Source organism: Indicator indicator, chromosome 32 (assembly GCF_027791375.1).
Source record: "Indicator indicator isolate 239-I01 chromosome 32, UM_Iind_1.1, whole genome shotgun sequence".
Classification (NCBI taxonomy): Eukaryota; Metazoa; Chordata; class Aves; order Piciformes; family Indicatoridae; genus Indicator; species Indicator indicator.
The window spans coordinates 4878560-4896471 of record NC_072041.1 but is presented as its reverse complement, the minus strand read 5'-3'; the positions used below and the strand labels follow the sequence as shown (position 1 = coordinate 4896471).

Genomic DNA, 17912 nt, shown 5'->3' with positions numbered 1-17912 from the left:
AACTGATGTCATTTACCTGGACCTGAGCAAAGCTTCCACACTGTCCCACACCACATCCTGGTCTCCAAACTGCTGACACATGGGTTTGATGGGTGGACCACCAGATGGATAAAGAACTGGCTTGATGGCCACACCCAAAGAGTGGCTGTCAATGGCTCCATGTCTCAGTGGAGGCCAGGGACAAACGGAGTCCCTCAGGGATCAGTCCTGGGACCAGTCTTGTTCAATATCTTTGTTGGTGATATGGACAGAGGCATTGAGTGCACCCTCAGCAAGTTTGCTGATGACACCAAGCTGTGTGGTGCAGCAGACAGGCTGGAGGGAAGGGATCCATCCAGAGGGACCTTGACAGGCTGGAGAAGTGAGCACAAGCCAACCTCAGGAGGTTCAACAAGACCAAGGGCAGGGTCCTGCAGCTGGGTCGAGGCAATCCCAAGCACAAATCCAGGCTGGGCAGGGACTGGCTGGAGAGCAGCCCTGAGGAGAGGGACTTGGGGGTGCTGGTGGACGAGAAGCTCAACATGAGCTGTCAGTGAGCACTTGCAGCCCAGAAAGCCAACCAGATCCTGGGCTGCATCAAGAGAAGTGTGGCCAGCAGGTCAAGGGAGGTGATTCTCCCCCTCTACTCAGCTCTGGTGAGACCCCACCTGGAGTACTGCATCCAGTTCTGGAGCCCCTGTTAAAAGGGGGCTATGGACATGCTGGAAGGTGTCCAGAGAAGGGCCATGAGGATGAGCAGAGGGCTGGAGCTGCTCTGCTATGAGGAGAGACTGAAAGAGTTGGGGCTGTTCAGTCTGGAGAAAAGAAGGCTCCGAGGTGACCTTCTTGTGGCCTTCCAGTATCTGAAGGGGGCCTACAAGAAAGCTGGGGAGGGACTTTCTAGGATATCAGGTAGTGATAGGACTAGGGGAAATGGAATAAAGCTGGAAGTGGGAAGATTCAGGCTGGACGTGAGGAAGAAGTTCTTCACCATGAGAGTGGTGAAACCCTGGAATGGGTTGTCCAGGGAGGTGGTTGAGGCTCCATCCCTGGAGGTGTTTAAGGCCAGGCTGGATGAGGCTCTGGCCAGCCTGCTCTAGTGTGAGGTGTCCCTGCCCATGGCAGGGGGACTGAAACTAGATGATCCTTGTGGTCCTTTCCAACCCTGACTGATTCTATGATTCTATGATTACCTGAATACCAATTGTTCTCCACTACTATAATTTTTGAAAGTGGGCACAGAGCCAGAGACCCAGAAGAGTGCCGAAAAAACAAGAACAGAGGAAGCGTTTTGAGAAAGAAATCTATCAGGGGTTTATGAACACTGTGTCAGCAGTTACCAACCATTTCAGTAAGGAAGGACCAGTGTCTTTCAAGCCTGAATTATGAGTAGGGACCAAAGCATGCAAACAGCAGAGAGAAAATATGCAATTAAATATCTACAGAGGAAAAAGTAGATAAAAAGCTTGAGATATTTAACACATAATTTTGCATTGAAGCTTAAAGACCCCACAGAGCAAAGTTCCTTCAAGCAGAATCAGAAGATACCTGTAGTTTTCCACCAGCTTTATCCTTTCACCTCCCTCGCAGTTCCCTTAATGAATCTTGTACTGCCCCCAGTTTTCTTTAACAATACAGAGCATGCAAAGTGATTTTTCCCTAAGTTCAGTGGCAGGATGTGGGCAGAACTGATGAGGTGGAGGCCGGTGTACAGTCTCCAAACAGATAGATCCAAACCTAGATGTGACCTACAACATCTTGGCAATGCATTCTATTCTCCAAAGTTTCAATTCAGGCTTTCAAAGGGAGGCTTGGCTGGCTGAAATGGCTGCAATTGTCTCCTTTCTGCTTGGCTCAGCTACTGCTGCTTCTGTTGCTGAATCTTCTGTGGGCAATTCATTGCAAGTTATTCCTAATCCCAGCCCTTAGGTTCTACAGACAGGTACTGACTCTTCAATACTGACACTCATAGCTTCTTACTATGTTTTAGGACACAGCTCCTCAAATTATTCACTGGCTAAAAATCTGAACAAATTAAAACAGCTCTGTCAGAGCTGGTGAATAGTGTCACCAGCAGTATTTTGGGTTGCTGCAGTTGCAGTTTTGGAGCTTAGGCACATGATCAAATTATCATAACTTTTTAACTTAATGAGTTAACACACGTCAGCTAAGCTGCAGTAACTGGCTGTGTACATGTCAGGATTTAAAATGATCTCTGGCTAATCTTGCTGCAAACCCCAGTCATCCATCCTACCTTCCTCCCCTTACTCTGTTCCCACTGTCATTCCTGGTATCTGAAGTCTCTTGGTTGTCCAGTTCCCTGATCTGAACTTCTGACTAAAAATACCCTTTTATGGGTATTTTATGGGACTCCTTCCAGGCTGAACTGCCTGCTGTAAAGGGTTAATTAATCTCAGAGGGTCTGTGGGTCCTGGTTGTCCTTAACTATCTCCCAGCTGCAGTCACCTCTGAGAAGAAAGCAGACACACCTGTAGGACTCTGTCCACTTTGCCCCTTCACCTCACTCATCTCTCCCCCATTCCTGTAATGCTTGAGCTAAGAACATTTTATTGCCCCCTGGTTTTCATTATTAATGAAAAGGGACCAGAATGATCTTTCCTAAAGTTCAGAGAGTCTATAAAGACAAGAAGCTGAAATGCCATTTTACTCGTTTTAGAGATGTGTGAAATAATTCTATCTTGTGGCAAAAAAAAAAAAGTGAGGGGGGTGGAGAGGAACAGCGAGTGAGTGAGGGATGCAGTAAAGGCTGTGCATTGACCACATCAACTTTACAGCGTTGGGAAGAATGTCACAGCTCTGCCTAGAATCCACATTCAACCTTCCTCGTTCTCTGCAATAATCCAAAATGTGGAGTGAAGAGAGGGTTAGAGGCTTCTCAGTTGTAACCTCAGTGCTCACCTGACTTCTTTTCATATCTTCAGTTTCCCCACTTGTAAAACCGGAATAAAATTCAGAGAAGGTGAAAAAGCACTAACAGCCCAGTTACTCTTCAGTTTAGTCACTGGGGTAGTAACAAACCATTCTGTGGAAGGGACTCTGAAAAGGCAAATGGAAGGGACACAGCCACTTTCTCTTGCTGTAGGGCTGTGTTTTCTGTAAGTATATTTAATTTTCACAGCAGCAACTGTAAAGTGCATTTCCAGCTTAAACACTATTGAAGATCTCTATTCATCTCAGAATTAACTTTTCTTGACATGAATTAATTAGGCCTTCTGCATCCAAGTAAGGTCAACCTCACTTACTATCCACATTTAAAACTGAAGAAATCAAGGCTGGAAGCAGTGATTTTCCAAGAGCCAACAGTCAACCCATGGAAATGAGTTGGGGAAGAAAAAAAGAATTTGGATTCTCGACACCATTTTTAATTGTAAGAGAAAAGAGTCTGGATTCTACAGCCTCGCACATGATGAAGACACAGGGGTGGAAGAAGAAGATCCACATGGCAAGAAAAAGAGTCACTGGAGATGATTTTTGCACAAACTCCCATAAATGGAGACCATAAATACCATGGGGAAGAACAGAGACAATACCTAGGTGCATACCTTGCTCAGAAAATCCCATGAGTTTGCTTGTAATTACAGAGGTTAGAAAGGTAAAAAAAAAAAATAAATACAAACCCAATTAATCATTTAAAGTCAGATTTTTGTCCTCACTGCTGGATTAGTGTATTTCATAATGGCAACAGCAGACAGCCCTGGTTTTTTACTGGGGGTTCATTTTAGAGCATGTTTAAACTAGTCAGATTGAGTGATGCTTCCAGCAACTAATCGCATGTCAAATAAAAGATATTTTATGTAATAAATTACTGCTACAAGTAATTCAAATGTCATTTATCAGTTTTATTATCAGTCAGGCAAAGTCTTGTTTCTCTATATTAATCAAATTCAAGCTTTTTTTAAGCTTTTTTTTTTTTTTAGGCAGTTTTGACACCTCCTGGCAAAAGTACAAACTGGAGGGAAGGAATTACTCCCCCAGAACAAGAGGAAGAAATAGTAAAGACGGTGATGAGCTAAAATACAGTGTCTAGAAACCTAGCTTAATTCTTGTCTCTTCCTCCCAAAAGTTATTGCTGTTTCTCTCAAAGCAAACCCAGGAGGAGTTCCATGTAAGAACTATGCTACTCTGAAGGTTACAAATAGGCTTCATTCTTGTTACATTTTCAAGTATAAGAAAGTACTTACATAGGTAACTGCTATTTCAAATAAACCACCATAACGTTCAGTAGTACCTACACTAGCAGTTCAGTCTGTACAAAAGGAAATATTTAAATGGCACAGATTATTTCCTGCAACCTTAAAAATCAGAACTGACTGAGCCGACAGGAGCAGGAGATGAAGTAAGTTAAATCAAAAGGTGTGCACAAGACTTACTGCTCTGACTCCAAGAGAGGACATCTTCTGCTGGAGTTGCTAGTAAGATCACCAACTCATTTGTTTGCTCCATTCCTGACACATAAACTCTTGAGTTGGTTCTGAAGCCATTCTGAACTTCTGTACTCGTAACCCACAGCTCTAATGTGATTTTTAAACATGAAGCAGCAACACCTTGTGGGGAGGGCCACAGAGAAATTATTTGTTTTTTAAGTACGCTCCTCAACTGTTTCTCCTTTTTGCTCTGTGGGGTGTTATTCTTTCTTGCTGGTTTTGTGATTTTGTGTGGAGATGTTAAAACTACCAAAAAAATAAATTTAAAGAACCAAAAATATCAAACATAAAGTGGTTCGCAGTGGTTCAAAGCGGTAGACCTAACCTCCAGCTGCTGCTTCACATGAAACTCAGATGTTTTCTTTGGGAAAAGCAAATACAGCTCATAATCTTTTCTGAAATAAACTCTTCCAATATGAGTTGTTCCCATCAACAAGTCCACTTACAGATTTAGCAGTCTACCTATCCCATTAGTCCTTCAGATATGCTTTTGAACTTCAAACCTTGAAGCATTCTAACTCTAGTGTCATAAACGCTCTGTAAGAAGATAAGCATAACAGATAGACAAAAAACCCACTATCTATCCTTCTCTGTACCTGACAACCCCTGACAAATCTGTGAAACATAAATTGATCAGCACCCAACTGATGAAATAACTACAGCAAACAACACATCTTGAAAGAGCTCTGAGCCACTTGCACAGTCTCATCCATCAGCTCTGGAGAAATCCACATAGTCTCTTTGCAGTTCTGATACCTGAAGGACTTTTCCTTAAGATCCAGTCTAACACTGCTCTCCCTCAGCTTCAAACCATTCCCCCTTGTCCTGTCTCTATAGACACCCTCATGAAAAGTCTCTCTCAAGCCTTCTTGTAGGATCCCTTCAGGTATTGGAAGGCAGCTAAAAGGTCCCCTCAGCATATTCTCTTCTCCAGGCTGAACAACCCCAGCTCCCTCAGCCTATCCTAAGAGCAGAGGTGCTCCAGCCTTTGGATCGTCATTGTGGCCCTCCTCTGAACTCCTTCCAACAGCTCTGTGTCCTTCTTATGATGGGGACACCAGAACTGGACACAGTATTTGAGGTGAGGTCTCACAAGACCAGAATAAAGGGACCTGACCTTGAGTTACTACTGGGAACATTTTGATGTTTACATATTAGGTAAGATTCCTACCTAGTAAGGAGAAATTAGGAGCTGGTGCTTTGAGGAAAGTCAAAATAGTAAAAGGAAAAAGAAAAACACCAAAACCAAGCTGCAAGGGTTAACAATGATGACAGTGTTTTCCAGTTTGAATTGCATACTTCTTTTCTATCGTACTCATATTAGTAGGACACTATAAAATAAGGGAAGATTAACTCATCCAATATAGGGTTGTGGTAAAAGCTGAATAAGCAACGGATAGCACTAAGAGGGATCTGGCACTGTTTCTTCAGATTTTGCTCTTCTGGCATTTTCTGTGAACTACAGCAGACAGGTATTAGCCCAGCAGGCAGAATTCAGTTCTGGAGTTCACCAGCACACCCAATACAAGTCATAAATATTCCTGTTCTGAGCTCAATTCCATCACAAATGTTTTTCTTCCCTAACAGTGCCAAACCAGAGTATTCAAAAACCTCAGAAAGCAATAGCAAAACTATGCCACAAACAATTATACACAGCCCTAAGTGGACTGGTACATCAGTTAATATCTGACCTGGACAGAGCTGTTTAGGAGCGGTATCAAAATCCTATTCTTAATACTTGTCAGGTAAGCAAAGTGACTTTCAAACTGCCAAACTGCCAGACACACGTGAGCTGAACAGCTTCTTTTGATGGATTTTTAATGGTGTGCACTTTGGTTTTTATTGTTTGGAGCTTAGATACTTTTTTGCGAGGTTTGTTTTAAAATGCAAATCTGTATGTAAATGTGGAGTCTACACAGATTATGGCGGGACTGAACAATTCTTTGAGAGTATATTTTATACACAAAAACACACAATCCACATCCACACAGTCCACACAGAATTTCAGATTAGTCAAGATTGAAGAGAGAAAGCTTGTTAAAATTAAGGATCCATAGTAACCGTTTGCTATTAGTTGTAACCTGACAGCACTCTTAAAACTCATTCATACTGGGGATCTGTTGTGCTAGACCTTAAACTCACACACAGGAAATCACAGAGTAAATCCCACAGATCTCACATTCTAGCTTGCTGTTCATGATGAAAATATACTCTTACAAGTAACTGTTCAAGACATTAACTGTCACGAGTTCAAGGAGCATCTGGATGATGCTCTTACTCATATGGTTTAACTTTAGCTAGTCCTGTGAGGAACAAGGAGTTGGACTCCATAATTCTTATGGGTCCCTTCCAACTCGAGATATTCCATGATTCTATGAACTGATTGCTTCCCTGACGAGTAAGTCCTCTAACTAAAATACAAAACTTTGTGATGATGTCCAACAATTTATCAGACAGAGTCCACTGCTGAAATAACAGGGCTGCACTTTTACAGCACCTTCTATCCCAAAACCTCTCAGCTCTATCGTGCATTAATGATCTAAATATTGTAAAACCCTACTAACGAAGGGAAGCATGACAGACGTTAAGTTTTAGAAGAGAAGACTAAGCACTACACTGACTAAACTCTTTTTTCAAGTCCTTATAGTGGGTCAGAATCTGATTTGTATTGACTATACACCTTCAGGTCAAGAGGTGTCATAGGCTGGTATGTATGATGTTTGTTTGCAGACGATGATCATTTGTATCTCATTTTCCTTGTGTAATATGATCTTGTCACAGGGACTGACAACTGTGAAGTGCATTCATGTAACACTTGGTGTATGACTGAGACAAGATGTGTGGCATTAGTTGAATTGGAATCCAGGATCTGGCACAGAAATCTGTGAAATTGCTGCAGAAATCACTACAGAAAGCAACAAGACCAAATGTTTTTTAAAGTGTGACTTACTAGGCACCACAGGGTGAGAGAGTTGAGGTGGTACCAGCTGTGCAGAAGGACCTGGGGACTGTGGCTCATCTGTGCTCGTGCCCGACTGCTGGAAAGCCAGGTCAATTTCTTCATCTGTCAGGCCTGGGGGAGCAGAGGAAATGAAATCAGTTTAGCACCTTTACCCACTTGATGCACGCATAATTAAATTCTCAAGTCAGGCAGAACCCTTTCAAGCTGCAAAGAATTTTGGCACTGACTTGAGCAGTAATGCCTCCCCAGTTTTGGATTCACTAGAATGTCTCCTTCTCTCTTTCTCTGTTGCAATTTAACCTTAAGCGACAGAATATTAGCCTCAATGCTGCTTCCAAATGTGGCTCATTCAATTTCCTTAATTTATCCTTCAGTTTATTGCTGCCTTTGAAGTAGCTTTCTATTGCAATTCTCCATTCTTCCCCCGAAAAAAAGATACCATCAACTGCAAATGTGCCTCATTTTAATCTGTAATGGTGTAAAAAAAAAAAAGAGGGGAAAAAACTAACAATAATGCATGAAAACAGACAGGGAAACAAAAAACTAATTATTGGGTTAGACGACTAATTAGTCTAGATCGTTTCCAAAGACGGGAATAATTTGCTTTATTTTATGACAAATGCAGAAATAAAAAGAAAAAATCAGGACTGACTGTGATTAGTATGAATGGGACACAGAATGTAAGGAGGAAATAAAACTATAACAAAACAGATCAAAACAAGGCCAAGCCCAAACTTTCAGCTTAGCATTGCCCTGGCCTACTGCTGCCTGGTTAGATTGCCCTAGGGCAGCCTGTTTTTTATTTCTTGCAGAGCTGTGGTAACACTGCACACATGGTACATGTTGGTGCAGTCACTCCTGCCATCAGGAAATGCCAGGATGACCATCTGTAATTGGCTACAACATATGGAAAGGATTTGGCCAACAAGGGGGAAAAGCAAAGCAGCTAAAGGATTCCCGATGACCAGCATCTGTGAAGAAGAAAACACAGCCGGATTAATTTTTTCAACAGGAGAAAACATCCTCTGGAAAAAAGGAATGTAGTATTCAGATGGCAACCATGATGTGGGGCCTGGACAGCTGTGTTATTCTCCTGCACAGAAGCAGAGGGAAAGTGTCCCTGCTATGAGGAACACATGAAGTGACTCAGGACCTTTTACTATACATGCAGTGTGTATGCACAAACATTTGGGACAATGTTTGATGGCCACAGTGGTGTTGGGTTGACAGTTGGACTTGATGATCTTAGAGGTCTTTTCCAACTGAAACAATTCTATGATTTAGAAAGGTTGGAAGGGAGAATATAGATTTAAGGAAACAATTAGAAGATACAGACCACTTGATTCTCACACAGCTGTTGCAGGGACTGATCACAGTAAGGAAAATGGTATGAATATGACAGCAGTGGGAGAAAAATCAGGGAATACTTTCTCTCCATCACTTCCACTTGAGATCTATGGAGTACTGCTGATAGAAAAAAATCTTGAACTGAATCCTTTAAAACACTTCTTAACATTGCAGGGACACACAATAGAGAAAATAGACAGGCTTTTGGGCATACTACCCAAGTTTTGTGATTTTTTTTCTGGATCTTAAATGTCACTGCATACTGGGGGTCTAGACAGAACAATCTGTAGCACAAACAATATTGCCAGAAACAAATACACAAGTCTACCTCAGAACTATTATTTAATATCTTAAAGTACTGAAACAGTGCTTCTGGTATTCAGATGGCTTTAGAACTATTAAGAGATCTTTTCCCTACTCTGTACTCTTTGTACAGTGTAGCTGCTGATGCCCAGTGAAGTGATGCGATTTCTCTAACATAACAGAATATTGTCAGTGTCAGAAAAGTGAAGAAATATGAAGTTCCTGATCTCTGGTCCTGCAAGCTGACAAAATCCTCTCCATTTACTTGTATTTGATGCATGACTCAAAGAGTAAGGAGCCAAACCCACACATAATGGTATGGAAGAAGACTTGCAGAGAAAGTAATAAAAGGCACATGAACACAACTCAGCCTACAGTTCTAGTCACAGAAGCAGTATTTATGGTGCCTAATCCGTGTCCAAAAGTGATGGCCTGATCAAAAAGAAACTGATTTAACCAACTCCTAATTATCCAATGTAGAAGGCATAAACAGAAGCAAACATTGCAAATCACTAGCAACTATGGAATTTCTTCAAGACAGAGACAACATTAGCTGTTGGCTGCAAACGTGGCTCCCACCAGCACAAAGTATTTTGTTCCATGCAAATATAGCAGAGCTGATAATAGTTAACACTACAAATGTACGGAAGTCATGGAGGATCCTTACCTCATTTACAAGAAGAGCAGGAAACAATGCCTACTGTTTCCTAACCAAACTGTCCCTTCTATTCTCATCCTGTTTGAGACAAAATCCCCTGAAATCCTCTGCAGACAAAATGCTGTTCTAGGATTATTCTAGGGACACTCAAGTATCACGGTTTCCATTAAAATCCTGCTGCACTGTGCAGAAAAAGCTGATGTGAATGGTAGAACAATAGGAAACCTTTCCCATTTGAGTTCCTGGTTTGAATCCAGTGCAAGTGAAAATTGTAATTACTTTCCTGGACTATTCTGCTGCCTTGCGAAGTGGTCTTGTTCATGGTATTAGCATGACATTATACAAAAGAACATCACAACTACATCCATTCTTAATTATCAGAGAAGACTGGGAGTACAACCACCTTGGAACACCTCCATTTTATTCATCTGAACAAGATGTTTTTAAAGCCCTGTCACCTTGGCCCCCAAGCATCAAGGGAATAATTTCCCAGAGCTGATTCCTTAAGTGTATATAAGGAGTACGTCTGCACTGCAACTAGTCATCAGTGGAATCAGAAATATACCTGTCTTCATGATTGTCATTTCTCACACAAACAAAAATGTACAAGATATTCTAAGACTGTCCTCAGGCAATTAGAAGTAACTCATCAAAATTCCCTTTGGACCGAAGTTTTTCAGATTCACCACTTATGCACACAAACTACTCGCCCTCGATATATTAATTACAAGAAAAGTGGGAATTTCTAAAGCAGATCAAAGTGTTATCTGTACCAGTATCCCACCTTGCATTATTTTACTACATTCCTTCTGTTACTGCATTATATAAAAGTATCCATGGTCTGCTCATTGTCTATTGTAGCAGAAAGTTCATAACCCAAAAATAATACCACTTCCCCTGGATGCAGAGACAGTGCCACAAAAACTGGAGCTTTGTGTCTAACATAACTCTTAAATAGGTATGTCAAGAAAATCACCTCAGTCTAACGGAAGCATTGCTCTAAATCCACTTTCTCAACACTTTGGAAAACAAACATTTTATTTCTTCTGGAGTTGCCGTGAGATAACACCATGCAGAATGCAAAAGGTTAAAAGGAACAATAAAGGAAACTGCCAATTGTAAGTGAATTATATTTGGCTTTGAAAGCTGAGCCATGGCTATATTATAAAAGGCATCTCTTTGCGTTGTTTACCATCACCCTGACTAATGCAGACGTTTTTTTTTGTTTTAAATAATCTCATGCAAATTAGACACACACTTCCTTCCAGTTGATTGCTATCTGCAAGGAATAATCTAACCGCAGAGGGTACTGGGCAAGGACTGAGCTGAGGAGAAGGATGCAAAGAAACTGTCTTCACAGCCCTACAGAATGCAAACCTCTTCCCTTCCCCCAACCGTTTCATTCCTCTACAGCACCACAGTCATCACAAAGAATTAGTCATAATTTTCACAAAGCTTTAAAATTCCCTTTTCAGGCTTCAGGGTGTTGATTTGACTAATCCAGCACCCACGATTGTTTTGCACTCAAAGGTCCTTGCTGACCCTCTTCTGTGATTGTCACTGATGCTGCTCAGTTTTCAGGGATCACTCAGCCTCTGTAAATTGTAGTGAAACACAGAAGCTGAGCAAGTCAGAGAATAAAATGGGTTGTTAGGAACATCTCTTGGTCCCTCCACCTCAGGTATTGTCTAAAAAGCTCCTTTGCCCAAGAAGTTTTAGGATCTGACTGTTTAGGCTTTTTTTTCTACCATCTACTGCTATTTAATATAAAGACCTCATGTACACAAAAATACTCTTCCTCTTATGACCAGTCTGAAGTAGAGAAGTACCTAGGAGTGCCATATTTTACAGATGAAAAAGAAGTGAGTTGTACAGATACGAGAAATGTTGCAAGGTCAGAACTGAATCTCTGACAGTCAGAAAATAAAGCCCAAGAGATGCAAGTCCCAATCCATTGTTTCACCATAAATTCATTCTTCTGTATTTTCTGGATGAAACACAGCAGCAATAACTGTGGTGCAAAGCCCTTGCATGAGCTTAACTAGGTGAGCCACTAAGTTTTCTCTTCTCCTTCTCTGACACAGGCTCCAATATTTCAGTGACAACCTTTTTCCTCATTCCATCCACTGAGCATATCTTTTTCTTCATTACGTTCCTTCGTGCCTTGCCCGATCTAATAATTCATACACAACTTTCACAACCTGAAGGCAACATTAGTTTTAGTAAGAAAATTTCTGTTTAGGAAGAAATAAAGAATTCCACCATGATAAGGAAAGGTGGTTGTAAGAATTAAGTTCCTTTTGTGGGTTTCCAAAGCCAGCTTTATTACCACTCTGACAGACCACCCTGGAGCAATCATCACATATAGCCTTCTGCTGGGACAAAAGGCAGGGGACGGCTGAGGGGCAGGGGTGGTATCTGTTGCTGTTTCCCTCACATATGCATGCACTTTTTATTAAGAAGAAAACAAAATAGAACTGGACAACTCGTCCAGCTACAACAAACTGAATGGCTACCCAAAGTTATTGCATGGTATCATATGATTAAAAGGAAGATGTGCTGCTGGAGACCCTGGAATGACATTACACTCCTGTTCCTGGAAGCCACTGAGTCAACTCTGCTCAGAAAGAACATGGCCACATTTTAAAAGAATCATCATAAAAACCTTCTGGGATCTGATCCAGAGTAATGATTCCACCTGTTCAGTCAGTAACATGCAGTGCTGGGTGATTCCTTTATCAAATGTTTCTCCTATATCCTACTCTGGGCTTAGCTGAACACATTTCAAAAAGGTCAAAAAGGCAAAATCTCCTGATAACTTTTCCAGCATACATCTTGGTTCATGCAGCTCAGCCCAACCCAGCACTGTAACAAAATCTAAGGTCTCAGAATCATCACTCTGATTTTTTTTACCCTTCATTTACATTACACCGCTGTATTTTAATGTAAACATCCTGCTGCTGCACTTTCAGCTCAAACTTTGTGTAAAGGAACACAAACATCAAAGGGAAAATGACTGGTCTCAACTACCAGGCTAAAAAATGCAAAAATAAAAAGTAATTCGGCAAGTTATTGAAAGGGTTTTGAATTCTTACGGCTTTATTCCTCTACGAGACTGTTAATTATGCCACTGCAATCTTTAAGAATCATTATATACTTTAACCCATCAGGGTGACGAAGCAGCAATCAAAACTGACAGAGGTGCTCTAACCTCAGTGACAGCACTAAACTAAGGAAGGAAAACCCGACTGACAGTACAATGCCAAGAATTGCAGTGAGCCAACCAGCAAGGAAAAGGTTAAAATAAAAAGTATTTTGGCATAAGAAATATAAATAAATAAATAAAGCTGGCAGCAGTTTCTCTTCCTGGCCAAGCTTTTCGGAGTCTATAATAAAATGGAGTGTAATGGAGGAAAGGAGGGCAATGTCAGAGGGTGAGGGTTTGGGAGAGAGGTTGTTAAGTATCTCCCTCTCCTCAGCTGTGTTTACTCCATTTACAGGACCCCAGGTGATTGATAGACAGACAAAAGAAAAGCAAGCAGATAGTGACCCCCTTCTGGTGGCATCAGCAAAGGGGATAACTACTGACATCACCCAGAGCCCCGAACTCTCCTTAACCACTTGTAATTAAAAAGACAGAGCAAGATATGCAAACCAGAGAAAAAGTAAAAGAGGATTTTTTTTTTATTTATTATTAACATTTTGTTGGAACAGGAGAGTGCAATAAGGACTCTGAGAGCCGTTAAAAGTCGTCGGGTGACCTGCAGACCCCTATTTCCCAGAGCCTTGTATAAAATTGAATTTTTTAAACATAAATTACACGTAATGACGACACTGTAAAAACTAACAGTAATGGAAAGCTGTGCTGTATTTCATTAGCCTGTATTATTCCGTGCCACCTGATCCAGCCGGGCCTTGTTTATGAGTTAGTGTGTTAGCAGATGCCGATGGAAGCATTTGCTTCGACCTTGCTCTTCTCATTGGGGCATGAAATTACGACGGCAGCACCTTGATATTACAGCCATAAATACAGTAAACTGCAAATTTAAGCCAACGGCTCCTATTGTCTCTGAACATAAAGCTGATCGGTATTTATTTAAAAGGAGAACGAAAAAAAATATTATATATCACCTTGTTTATGGGTCCAGTTTCCCCCCCTTCCCCTAATCTGCCTTATTCACTTGGTTAAATACTAAACAAACAAACTAAATCCTCCCTATTTCCTGATTAAATATTCTTATGAAATGAGTATTGTCTTCAAAAAACTGGATCAAAGTATTTTCATTCTGAATAAGAAAGGGCAAAGTGACTTGCTTAGCATGTCCTGGAATGAAAAAAAGAGGAATGAGTCCTGCAACTTTTCTCTATAGTTTTCTATATATGAGAAGTTCAACACATAAAAGGAAAAAGTTCCCTCTGGCCACTGAGTCATATCTGTGTAACACATATATGTGTGCACACAAGAAAGAGAAATATGTTTCCTTCTCGTAGTTTATTTAAAAATATCTCCCTTGCTAATACTATTTCAAAACAGGGAGGAAAGACAGAGAAAAAAATTACAGTAAGATTAATGGACAGAAGAAAAAAAATGCATGGGATTCCTTCTCAGAGGCAGCAGGGAGAATGCCTCATTCTCCTCTGGGCATTTTGGGCAAATACCCCTGTCTACTGACAATGTGCCCACTACAATTTATTGGAGGGGGAAAAAAATCTAACACAAAGGCAAAAGGACATTGTAATATCACAAAGCATATCACAGCATAAATCACAGCATTGTAAGTCAGTGCAAAGTGTATTTCACTGGTCGATTCAAGGCAGGGAAAATACAGTTTCACTTGTAGTAAGAGAGGTCAGGTCTTCCTCTTCCAATGTAAAGTAAGTGCCTCGCTTTCATGAAGTATGTTATCTATATTCCACATAGACAAAAAGAAAGGGAATACCTTAAGTAAGAGCTCCCAGCGCTAAGCTATGTATTTCAGGGGCCAAAGCACTAAGAGGAGAGAACGAGGAAGAGCACGCAGGGTAAAGTGGCTCAGGGTTCTGAAATGCTACAGTCCTATTAGATGCAGTGCTAGCAAAGCCATAACTGCATTTGGATGCCTCAGTGTTGAATTAATCTACAACAAATCTTCAGGTAGCACGCAGCATAATTTAACAGGCACAAATTTTGCTTCACAGAAAGTTCAAGTTATAAAAAAGGCAGAGAGAGCAACGTGACTCTAAATCAAACAAGACATGTCCAGAAGCCCTCAGTAACCTGAATTACAGAACCAGAAGTTTTATTGCAAAGTTCAGTTACATTCCTACACAAGCATATGCAAAAGTACAGGGAAACACTGGTCTTGGGTACTTTCTTTCAAAGACCCATCTATTAGAGAATCACTTTAAGAATACCATGATCAGTAAAAAAGACATAACAGACATAAACAAAAATCTCTTCTAAAAACGAAGGCAAACTTGGTTTTTTATATCTGTGGGGTTTGTTTTTACATCACTTGCCTTCAGCTTTTTCTTTCTATTACCATATAAGCAGAAAAGTACCTGATAGAAAGTTACCTTTGAGTGGACATTGGTAAAGTCCACCTGTCCGCTGCACCACTGGTGGTGAAGAGACAATGGATGTAACTAAGCTGGATGCCAGTGTTGGAACACAAGAACACAGGACATCCAATTCAGCCAGTAGTGAGAATACTATTTAGAGAACAAAATCCTCTGCATATGTGAAATTATTTCAAATTAATATCTCCTTTGGGTCCTAAAGACTTTGAAGACTCTATGCCAGGATGCCAGTTCCAAGGTAGTTTATCAGGAACAGAACATAACCAAGGCTCTGACATTTGTTCAAAAGAAGCCCATATAGGGCAGAAAATCCAGATAATGGAAGAGACATTACTGTAGTAACCATAGTATTGTCATAAGCTGTAACCACAGCTGACAATCTCCTAGAAATAAGACTTTGCATTCGGAGAAAACAAGTATTAAATACACTAAATGGCTATGTTTCCAAACATACCCAACCTGTGATTTGCAAATGCTTGCTTTTATTCCTTCAGAGAAACAAGTCTCATGGTGATGGTTCTTGATGATCTTTACTTGTATTATAATAGTCCTTAGAGACCCCAAAAGGCATTCACCATGCAGATACTGTGCCAGGTACTGTGCAGAAATGGAGCAGAAGGCAGTCAGACCCAAAGTGTTCAACTCTCTATGTGAAGGAAAGACAGGTTGGGAAGAAAACTTCTGCACACAAAAATGAAGTCATTTACCCAGAGCAAACACTAGCTCTAAGAAATTTCTCTTCTATTTAATTGGGAACTACAACAAAAAATAGTCTATAAAGGTGAAAGGATATTGATTTCTTCTACAAGTTTATTTCCAAAAGTAGAACAGTTTGGTATACAGCACTTCAAAAACCTAGAAACTAAACTTTATTACACAAACTTACCACACATTTTAAAACCAGCAGTGCCAGAAAACATTTATGCTTCAGATCCACTTACTTTGGGTTGATTTACTCCAAATTTGAACTGTATTTTCAACAGCTTGAACCAGCACATCACAAGAATTTTGGCACTGAAGTGCTGTAGGATCTACAATCAACATCTGTAACTCAGCATCTCTTTTGTTACTACAGGAAACAATAATCAGGCCTGAATATGGTCCATAATAGATCTGACCTAGCAGCCTGGCCCTAATGTGGAATAACAGGATAAGAATGACTTAGTTATACATAAAAGAATGGCAAAATCTGTCCTGATGTACCATTCTCTGTTCCTTCTCTTACGGCAGAATTACTGATTGCCCCAAACACACTAACAAGAGCATCTGGATAGTTTCTACATTAGACAGTCTTCACTGGGGAGTAGCCTCAGCAGACCAAGATTAACTGCAACTTGCCTCAATGTTATTTATTTCCTCTTTTCGTTTCAAAACTTTAACTTTAGAAAGGAACAAAACAAACCCATTAGTCCAGCCTTATCACAAGGAAAATCATATAAAGTATATATTAAATGAAGTTCTAGTGTTTGAAGAACAGACAGAACAGAACACTGACTATGCTGTACACCAGCGTGTCCTGTGCTCCGTCAGGAAGTCACTATATGGAGCATGGAGAGGAGCAGCTACAGCTGAGTGTTCTAAGCAAATATGAAAAATACATGGAAGTGTGTATGGAAAAATGTATGGAAATGAAAAGAAACCAACACTGCCTGAGAAGGCATGAACACAGGCGTCTAAGATATTTTCTGACAGGTATTTTCTCACAGTCTTATAGTCTTTGCTCCTCTAATCTAGTTTCTATAAAGCAGAATCAGTGTTAGACACCTAGGAGTCAGGTCCCATTGCATGGAGCAGATAAGCTGAATTAAGAAAAATACCTCTAAACACCACCTATTTGATGATTATGGTACAAACGTTTCAGGTAAATCTGGTCTGAACTTCCCCAAGTAAGACTGAGACGCTAATACACTATTATAAACTGACATGTCAGCAGGTATCCATTGCAGGTTATAAATCGCCCTCATTCTTCTTTCTTTTGTTTTAAAGAAATTTTTTTACATGCTATTAAAATATTGTTTGCTGAATACTACTACAAAGCTAGCCACCTGTAAAATTAAAGGCTGATGCTGCCAATAACAGTGTTGAAATACCTTCTGTTTAAAAGGCAAACCTACTCTGTAATTTTTAACACAACTGTATAAATATTTCCCCACCCACCCTTCACAATTTTATTGGTTACATCGCGTCCATTTAGACAACAACCATCTATGTCATCACACAGGATGTTAATCTTGGGTGGAGAAGAAAGAAACAATAGCAAATGAACTTTTAAGAAATCAAGATTACACATTCAAACAGGGTCCTTCGTGATAAAAGAAGAGCAAAGACAAAAGCCATGAGGGGACAAGTCAACAAAATAGCTGAAGTTACAAAAGATCATTTTTCATCTTTTGGTTTGTTTATTGTTTGGAGGTTTTTTTTCTCTCCCCGTGTGCCTTCACCAGCTCTTCAGAGTTCTGGAGAAAATTAGAGGAGTCTGGATTAAATGCCCAAAGGACGACTAATGCTAACAATATTAAAAATAACGAGGTTAAGTGGTGGAAAAACTATGGTGACCACACATGGAGAACTGGAGTGGTAAAGTAGAAAAGAAGTTTCATCATTGTTCCCTCAGGACATGCACAGAACATACTAACTGCTCCTAGTTCTCCAGGGTTCC

The 17912-nt window shown here is 40.5% G+C and overlaps 1 protein-coding gene across 1 annotated transcript in view; it reads right to left on the bottom strand.

The window, feature by feature from the left end:
- Nucleotides 1-17912, bottom strand: part of PEX14 (peroxisomal biogenesis factor 14) — a 72276-nt gene that overhangs the window by 10029 nt on the left and 44335 nt on the right. Inside the window, exon 6 of the mRNA XM_054394842.1 lies at nt 7375-7497. Within this exon, the coding sequence (XP_054250817.1) occupies nt 7375-7497 (123 nt within the window). The remainder of the gene's footprint in view (nt 1-7374; nt 7498-17912) is intronic.